This window comes from Olea europaea, chromosome 13, assembly GCF_002742605.1.
Source record: "Olea europaea var. sylvestris chromosome 13, O_europaea_v1, whole genome shotgun sequence".
NCBI classification, from domain to species: Eukaryota; Viridiplantae; Streptophyta; class Magnoliopsida; order Lamiales; family Oleaceae; genus Olea; species Olea europaea.
Window position 1 is genome coordinate 4,077,272 of NC_036249.1, and position 10,533 is coordinate 4,087,804.

Consider the following 10,533-nt stretch of genomic DNA (forward strand, 5'->3'; position numbering starts at 1 on the left):
GCCACGTGCCAAGTATTCTTATAACACATTTTTTTGACAAACATATATTTAAGATTTTCTCAAAATAAAGTTCCGAACCCCCCCCCCTTTTTAACTAGAATGTTTGAAATATTCTTTTCCGTTTCGTTGATTTGAATAATGCGCAACTAAAAGGCTTCCAGACGAGGAGGGGAAGTCACAGACAGACCGCTTAAAACCTAAACACTTCTTAGACAGTTTAGATCTTTTTGATAAAACCTTTCAATTTTGCAATTACGTAAATCAACAAAAGTTAAACAACAAGTCAAACATGAAATCTCTTAAAATGTAAATTTTCAAATTGGTACATGTTTAAAACATCACCAATGGCTAAAGTTAAACACATAAAAATTTATCAAATGTGAAACTTAAATTATGGACTTTAAACCATAACAATTTAAATTTTAAACTACTATTATTCAAAATCAATTTAAACAAACATTTATTCTTCAAAATAAAAGAAACAATTTTTTTTTTAAACATCTTTTCTTTTTGTCATTGTTCACGTGAATTTTTTTTTCTGGTTTAAAAAAACAAAAGTATATAGGAAAGTAAAATCATGCTCTGATACCATACTGTAACGTCCCAAAATTTATAAATGTTAGAGTATTACGAAAAACTTAATTTTCTCTTTTATAATTGTGGAACGTTTCAAATAGAAGGAATTCTTTATTTTCAAATATAAATATCAATTTAAACGCAAGATCTGAGTTTCTAAAAATTTAAGAATTTTGCTCATGTAAGAGGAAGGTTGACCGCCTCCCTGGCAGGAGCCCCACAAATGGGGGTAGGGCCCGCAAAAAAAGCATGGGACCTCTCCCTATTTCTGGGGTTCGGTCATGGGGCGATCAGCCCCTCTGTTGCTGTGACATGGCCCAAAATTTAAACACAATTAGTGGACTAATTAAACAAATGAGTTTTTGAATAAATAAAACTAATTATTAAATTTAGAGACATAAAAAAATAAACTAAATGTTTAATTTCTTTTTTCTTTCTTAAATTCACTTGACAGTTCACATCACCATCCCACCACCATTTCCAATCGACTTGAACTAACCTGTAAAAATTTGTAAGAGTGAGCATTCAAAAAACAACCAGTAAGATACATGCAATTTCCACACACAATTATATAAGAAATAAAATTTACACTTCATACCACTCTGCTTTTATGGAATATATTGGTGACCAAGCGATACACCTATTTTAAGTCATTTTACAACCTCGTAGGATTTCATCTATCTCTTTTTAAAGAACCCGAAGGTCCATAGGCAATCCATGCATATTTAATTGAATATAACAGTATAAGGAAAAGAAAACACTTGCACAAAAGTATTTTATCTTGCTAAATAAAATAAAATATAATTGCTCGTGCCCAAATTCTTTTCTCAACCTCTCTGCTTCAGTGAAAGTGTATTGATTAACAATAATGTATACAAACTTTTAGATTTCCAACACTACTCTCTCTCTCTCTCTCTCTCTCTCTCTCTCTCTTTCTACCGTAAGTGAATATTTGGATTTGTGTATGTAAAACCCTTCCATCATGCCTATATATAGGTGTAGGCTAGAGCAATTGATAAACCAAAAAAATTTATTTGATAGAGTCAAATCCAAGGTCGCGTGTATCAAAAAACAAATATTGTACTTTATCATTATTTTATTCAATCTAGAAGAACTACTATCCCTATCCAATATCGATATACTTCATCTCTTTTTATCAAAATCTAATTAGAAAAAATTCGTGTGTTACACTATGTTTATGCATTATGCATGTGGTGGTTGCCCTCACCGTAATTCTTCGCAAATGACCAACTTGCATCACTTTCGGGTAGATTTATTCTATGCTATCATCGATATGCAACTTCAATAATTGAATGATCATTCTTTGGAGTTAAATACTGAGTTGCTTCATTTTGTAGTTTGTCTGTGTTCACAAAATTCATTCTCTGCTTTTGACAAAAAAAAAAGTTAATTCAACTTGCTAAGTTTTATCCACTAGACTTTTGAACAATGGATCTCTTCACACTAGTAGATCAACTTGATAACTACATTTTTGGCATTCCCTCTAACGAAGAGTTTGAAGAATTGAATGACCTTAGCGTTCGCGCACAGAAATTAGTTTTAACAAATAAGAGTAGAGTATATCCACTAGTTTATAAGTTTTGACTTTGGCACTAATTCCTTTGATCGCCACAACTACGATGGAGAGTATATTTTCTGCCATGAACATTGTGAAGATAGATTACGAAATCGGATTGGAGATGAGTGGATGAATGATAGTCTCGTTGTTTATGTAAAGAAAGATATATTCTTAAAGAATGATAATGAATTGATTTTACAAAGCTATCAAAGTATGAAAACTTGTAATGAACAATTGTCAAGTATTCCAATTTTAGTATAATGTTCGAGTTATAATGTTGTTATTTTTGGTATCTTTTTTAATATTGCAGGCACTGAAAAAAACTTCTTAGGTTTGTCCTTGGCTACGTCCTTATGAAACTCGAATCTGATTCAATGTGCCTAGGTATAAGAAGATGAAAATAAGAATCAAAATCACACCTGCTTTCTCCTGATTTTACAAGGCTCTTGCTTAAATGAGACCGGCTTACGTTTTTATTGTACAGAAATCGTTCTCAATACTAGCTTGCAAGAGGAAGGTGTGAAAAATATTATTTTGTGAAATTCATATTATATAATTATTTAAATTTTAATTTAATCACTCTCAAACATGTTCAGTGGAAACTCAAATATTTTTGAAGGAATAATATGCTTTACTATTATCGAAGCACTTGGGTCACGTGGCACAAGTCAAATAAAAAGTTGAAACAAATTAAGAAAAATTTCACAGCAAGACCAAGAAATTAAAGAATGAAGAGAATAAAGACAACATCAGAAACTGCCAAATTCCCAGACAGCCTTCTGTTTTCACTTTCGTCTTTCTCTTCAGTTTCCTTGAATTTCTTACCTTACATTTGGTTGTACTCCACCCTATCCCTGACCCCCTCACTACTCTACTACAAGTCAGGTAAATAATTTATTTATTTATTTATTTTAAAAACTAAAAATACTTAATTTAGCATTAAGTCTTATTTTGTCGATAAATAAGTAGCTTAATTAGTTTGAGCTTCAATCATAAAGGAAAGTATTTATTGCCTTTAATTATAGGTAGATCTTGTTTAGTAAATTTTTTAAAGATTTTTGACTAATCAAACTTATTTTTAAATAATTTACACAAATTTTATAACAATTTATAATCCTAGTCAAATATGGGCTAAATTTACCATAAGTGTACTTTTCAAATTGCTCTTGTTTGACTCTCTTTAAAGTTTTAATATATTTTTCTCTATATCTTCTTTACAATTATACATTTTTCAATAAAATAATATTATACGTAAATAAAAAAAATTCTTCTTTTTTAACCACACATTCTCCCAAAAAAATACTATTCTATGATACATTTTTCCAAAATTTCTCTTTATAATGGAGCTCAAACAAGAGGTTAGTAAACATCCCATTAAGAACCCATAATTCAATAATGTATTGTATTATGTTTGTCAAATAGGGGCAAGTGACATGGTTTAGGGACAAAGACTGCGTGCTAGTAGCTGATTGATGCTTTTTTATTTTTTTTCAAACCGTCCAATCGATGATTGACACGTGTACTCCTGTTAAAAAAACCTAACCCTATTTGTGTATCATATTTCTTCAATAATTACCCCAAGATAAATACATTTGGTCAATGAGGACCCTCAACCATCAAAATCGAGATAGATCCCTCAAACACCTTTCTCGTGCGCCCCTATCCATCCTAACCTACCCACTCCACTCCGCCCTACTCCACTCCACTCTACTCTGCACCAACGTCACAATACAAGCACATTTCTATTTTTTTCAGGGGTAAATTTGATAAGAGTTCCTCCTAACTTCATGCGGAGTTTCGATTGAGTCACTCATCTTTAAAAAAAAAAAAAAAGATCAATTAAGTAACTAAATTTAATATTATTATAAATCAATTCACCATGTTTAGATGTTAACGTAATCAACGGAATCTGACCGTGTAGATGTCAATATTAAAAAGAATGCCACGTGAGGCTTAGGACATTCACAAGTTTATATAGCTCGTGTTTGATAGTCATCTTTAGCAAGAATGAGTTTTAAATAGTAAAATTTTAAAGAACATGTGGTTAAAAATAAAAATAAAAATTGAATGTTTATTTAAAGACTTAATGCCACATGATGTTGATGAATGTTTCACGAACATTCAAAAATTTTAACGTATTCGAATTCTGAACGAAAGTTAAAGTCATCATTTACGGGGTTTTATTAATTAAAATTTTAATGGATTTTAAAAGATTATAAATTCTAATGAATTTTGTGGATTTGAATAGATTTTTACAAATTCCATAAGAATCTCATTAAATATGGTAACTTTCAAAATATTTGCTTATATGTATTTTTAAGCTTGAAATCTATTCAAATCTTTTAAAATTCTTCTATTAATAAAATTTTTATAAATTCACTTATTTTTTAGGATACCTAAATTTTAAAAGATTTCATTGAAATTTCAATTAAAGACATCTAAATTTAGAATGACTTTTAAAATCCATGACAATCTTAATTGAGGACCCCCTAATTAATTTTGAACTAAATAAAATTCTTTTTGAACAACTTTAAACCATTTAATCCAACTTCACATTTTATTATTAAATAGAAGCTATATGATTTGTTTTCTATTTAATTTTTTTTTCTTTTAATTTTTTCCCTCTCCATGTGACTAACTATAATAAGGTGTTCTAGTGGGTCTTGTGGAAATGATGACCTCAATATTATACTGAAAAAATTTTAATGTTCAACCTGTATTGTGCATACCGATGAAATAATAATAATAATAATAATAATAATAATAATAATAATAATAATAATAATAATAATAATAATAATATCTTTTGGAATCATCAAAACTCGAGGAAAATGTAACTTGAGTATGTTGGTCGTAGGGATTAAAATCATCGGTTTTAGTGTTATTCTTTTCAGACGACATATGGTTAGGTTTGAAACCACTAATTATGCAATAATTAAAGTTCAGCAATTTTCACAACTAAACAATTTAAAGGTGTACACTTTTTTTAGCATAGAATCACGATTTTACATTTGTCTTTCACTCTCGTCACCTCCCACTTCTACTTATGTTTCAATCAATAAAACAATACTGCGAATTGAAACTCTCGCATGATTTTTAGGTGGAGACCTAAAATCCCGCCTAAACTCTAATTATGTTTTGCTTAAAAACTAAATAAATTATGTACCTTTGATTGCATTTAGAGATGTAAATTTGAAAAGGGTCTTTATTTGACCTAGACATTGCTTCGTATAAACGGAAGAGTATAATTAAGAAATAAAAAATAAAATTTATAAGAAAAGAGATTTCAAATAAATTATATTGACTTAAATTTCCTTTATTATAATTTTTGATCAATTCGTTGGAACTAAAAAAAAAACGGGGGGGAATGGACCTTGTCAAGCACCGACAGAACGGAAGCGTCCTTTTTTTGAAGAGTTCAGAAGCATCCAACTTCATGTTCAAAGATTGATACACTTTAGATTTACGTTGCACAATAACATTAGACTTCAAAAAATTCTAGAAATATGTACAACAGACATTAACCATGGTTACTTTTAAATAAATTTGTGGGTGATGACATGAATTTAATTTTATCTTTATTTTTATTTTTATTTTTACTTTGGTTTTGATACTCGTTCATTGTTAAATTTACTGAGGTATAAAATTCATGTCTGAAATGTCACTTGGTTTGTGTCCCCCCCCCCCCCCCCCCCCCCCCCCCCCCCCCACCCCCCCCCCCCTCTAGACCTCATACTTTTTTGAACATGGAAAAATGTGACAAGTGCTCTGCGGGAACTAAAGAATTTTGTAGAGGTACAGACTCGGAGAAAAAGAAACTGAATGAAAAATAATTGAAAAAATGATGCAGATGAAAAGATCCACTCTAACATTAACATTGTTGATTTGTTTATTAAGGTTGTAATGAAGCATGAGCGCTTAAGCAGTGTATCAAACAAGCTTGGATGTACTCAAGTGATAAAAGGTATCCTTGTCTTTCCTGTTTGATACAATACCTCGAGATTTGGACAAACTCTGATAAAACCTTACTGGAGGGCTATTCCATGTAAATCTTGTGTTCATTAACTACTTGCAGCGTGAATTATATGATTAGATATTTGCATTCCAGTTAAACCCCAACATTGTAGTTCAAAAAGATCTCAAAGCAGGAGTGAAAATGAGTACACAAACTAGAAGATTAATTGATACTGAGGTTGAATATACACCAATCTAATACGAGTAACAGATTGTCTAAATTTTGTAACAATTTTTATAATTTCGATCTTAATGCACTAAATTGTTGATATGGTGCTCTTGGATTGAGAGGAACTCGATAAAGCGTCAACTGTTTGTTTGAGAACTATGGCACGATGAGGAATCAGTAAAGAACACTGTGTGTTCACATATACCTCGACTTGAAAGTTCATTAGCTTTTTTATTATTTCCTACAATTTTAGATTGATTGTTCTGTTTTTACTGTACTTAATAAAATTATTTTAATCTACAATATTTTGGCTAACAATATACCCCAAAATAAGCATACACCTCACATTGATGCTTGGTTGCGACCAAAACAAATTCCATTCCACATTCTCCAACCACTAAAGTTGCTTAATTTGCCTAAAAACATCCATTATTAATCGAGATATAATCAAAGGATTGCCTAATGAAATGGAATGAATAAAATGGGTGGAAGTAATTTTGCCAATGCGTAAATATGGGCCTTTTTGTCATGAGTACACATGGCATGTTTATGCAAAAACTAAGGCTAAAATGCTTCTACCATGTTTACGCATGGATTATATTATGCGTATTCATAGGGTTAAAAAATAACCGTTGGCTGATTTTTCAATTTGAAGCCTGGTGTCCTTTTGGATGAAAATTTCCATTTTTTTCCCATCCTACAAACCTTTGCCAAGAGCCCCTTAACCATCAAATTCAATTTGGGAGGGACAAATATTATTTGAGGACAACGATTCGTGTTTGAGCCTTTATACCATTTTTAACGATCTTGATTCTTTCTTTTTATTGTCTTCGTTTCCTTGAAGGATAATATTTCAACAAAAGCGAATATGTGAAATAAAGTTATCTTCATCACAAAGTTATAAATATAATTCAGGTACTAAACTGAAAATATGGCCATTCTAAGCTCCATTGGTCCAGTACTGTTCAATCCTATCCATGTTATAATATACTGTCCTTGTTTGAGCTCCATTCTTTTCATAAGAATGAATTTTTGAATAATGTATTGATAAGAAATGTGTGGTCAAAAAATAAGAAAATTTTTTAAAGTTACATGTAATATTATTTTATTAAAAAATATTTGGTTGAAATGATGTCTAAGCACTGTTGAAAAATGTATTTTTTCAAAAAATGAGGCTCAAATTGAGACAATCTGTCTCCCATTTAAATCTAGTTCAAGGGAGAAAAGCCCAGGAGCAAGATCCTTAGAAAATCTTAAAGATATAAGGAGTTGCTTTGTTTTCATCAATGTTTTAAAAATCGAATCGGACCGACCAGTTCAACCAGAAAAATCGGGAACCAGTTTCAATCCTCGTCTGGTCCTAATTCATTAACTTGAAAAGAGACCCCCAGTAAAAAAACTCGTATAACCGGTCAGTTTAACCGGAAAACCGGTAAACTGGTCCCGGTCATTAACCAGTTCACATTCACCTTATTTCATTTTTTCCTTTTGGGTCTTCCAAATTAAAAATATTGAATTCGTTAATGGGCTTAATATACTTTATAAACCCAGCATCTTAAAACCCACGTAAATGAAGTCCCTGTTACTCCATTTTTTAAAATTAATTTTGATATCCGGTTCGACCCCGGGTCGACCCTTGACCCTCTCGCTTTTTCGGGTCGATGCCCGATCCGATTTTCAAAACATTGGTTTTCGTATGTTTGTCATAAGAAATTTTGCCATTAGGAAACCATCTATCTGCTGGACTATAAGAACTTTGCCAAAATCCTTCATTTGTCCTAGGTTCTGATCCATCTCTCAAAAGTAAAATCCCATCATCACCTAGAGTTGTTACTACTGAAACCGGAACTTGGGCTTTTCCATAACCACCAAATTTCCATCTAAAATTTTCAGATTTGCAAATTTAACGTCTGACATGTTTCAACATAATACTTTGAAAATTTATCTGGTCTTGTTTGTAGACAAAGATTGGTTGTGATGCTGTCGGCTCCTTTAGAGAGCACCCAAAAGTTTCTTTATCTCGATTTCTTTAAGTCCAACACAAATTCCATCTCCCAATAGGGCTTCCAAACAAAATTTCGACTAGAATTTGCCAATAGACTTCGAATAGAATTCTAAAAGTATTCCAGATAGAATTCTAAAAGTATTCCAAATAGAATTCTTTGTAATGTGCACTTTAATACTGCCCCAAACATCTTACTACATTTTCCAACTGAAATGGAATATTACTACCGAAATGGAGATGTAGCCATTGAAGGCTAGCTATTCGTGACCGCAGGGCGATTAGCAGTCGGCCCCTCATTTCCGTTGGTTAGAGCCCTTATGTGTCTTAGACTTATATTAAATTCAGTTAATATAAATTTTGTAACATTTAAAACTCTCAATTATCTTCATCAAATAATTCGGGTCACACCCAAATTCTAATAATCTCCACATTGACACGAATTCTAGTGCAACGAAAGAAACTTTGAAAATTTTCCACTGGAAAAATAAGCATGCTTGCAGGGTACTGACTGAACTCTTCAAAATCAATCTTCTCCACTCACGAAAAATTATTTTTCCTCTTTGACAGTATCCACAAGCGACACTCGAACCTAAACATCGAGTTTCCGAAATTCCTACAAGAAATTCAAGATTTACCAAATAGGGTCAAAGTACACCTCGTAGCAAAATCAACTCTCAATGATTTCACCGGGGGCCCATTGCAAGTCTCCACACCTTCAAGAATCCAAAAGCATGTGCAACCAAATCAACATTCACGTAGCTACCTCCAATGGGTCTATTTCTAGCAGGTGAATACGATGGAACCGCGGACAATAGTGGCAAAGCGAAATAGCCATATCCTCTAAACTCGACTTAGTGTTCTTCAATATGGACCCAGATCCAAATTTCAAAGGTACAGCACGAAAGTGAATCTCCACCACGGTATTAAACCTGTGCTGACTTTTCTTCACTGATTCTGCTCGACCTTGCAATATGTATAATTGGAACCTCTTTCGTCCTTCCAATACAACACGGACACCCTTCCAGACCTTCAAGACTCCACCTACTTCAGAGAACATGTAATCTTTCGAATCAAGAGTACTCAACAAAATGAGATTTTCCTTCAAATCTAGAATATCTTAAATGTGTTCAAGTGTTCTACATGTTCCATCTACCAACTTTAATTTGACTCTACCAATACCAGCTACTTAACAAGTTCGTTGTTACCCATGACAACTGCACCTCGTGTCATCGTTTCATATGTTTGAAACAAATCCCATTTTGGACACATATGGAACGTACAAGTTGACTCCAAAATCCACTCTTTGTCATGTTTAGATTCAACGTTAAAAATCATCAAGACATCTCTATCACTCAAACAGTCCTCAACTATGTTGGTCTTGTTCGAAGTGTTTGATTGCTTCATGTGATTTGCAGCTGAAGTACCTTTATTCTGCATTTTTCACAATCCCTATTAATGTGTCATTCTTCTTGCAATAATAGCAAACCTAATTGCTGAAACTCGACCTTGACTTTCCCCTTCGCCAATTACCATAAACCACCAAAATTTCTTCAACTCTAGGCTCAGATCCAACCATATGCTTTATTTTGTCATTTGAGAATTGAGAATAAAGCATCATATACGTCTTCAATTTCGAGAATATTATGACTATACAAAATTATGTCCCTAAACGAAGCAGGCAATGAACCCAGTAGGATTAAGGCCAAATTTTCTTTATTATACTTTACCTCTAATGTCTACAAATCGACAACAATCTCCTTGAACACAGCCAGATGATCTTCCAAAGATTCGCTTTCTACCATGCGATGAAAATACATCTGCTTAAAATACAATTTGCTCATCAGACTTTTGGTCATGCACAATTGCTTCAACTTTAAACACAATGCAATTGTTGTCTTCTCATTCAAAACATCCTGAAAAGTATTGTTAGAGAGCTAAAGATGAATAGGTGAAAGTGCCTTCCAATTCTTCCATTTCTCTCCTCCGTTGTCTAAGTTGTGGATATTTTGCTAAATCCTAACAACACATCATCCAAATCCATCTGCGCCAATATATCTCACATCTTCACTTACAACAACAAAAATCTTGTATTGCAATCCAAAAGCGGAATTTCATATTTCATGATTGCCATCGATAACAAAAAACCTCAAATAAAATTCCAACCAATAGCTCTGATACCACTTGTTGGGA

The 10,533-nt window shown here is 32.4% G+C and overlaps 1 protein-coding gene across 1 annotated transcript in view; it reads left to right on the forward strand.

Annotated features, from left to right (window-relative positions):
* LOC111408329 overlaps positions 1-2,695 on the forward strand; it is a 6,553-nt gene extending 3,858 nt beyond the window's left edge. Inside the window, exons 4-6 of the mRNA XM_023038099.1 lie at positions 2,253-2,366; positions 2,466-2,486; positions 2,640-2,695. Of these exons, the coding sequence (XP_022893867.1) occupies positions 2,253-2,366; positions 2,466-2,486; positions 2,640-2,695 (191 nt within the window). The remainder of the gene's footprint in view (positions 1-2,252; positions 2,367-2,465; positions 2,487-2,639) is intronic.
* Positions 2,696-10,533: the final 7,838 nt, after the last annotated feature.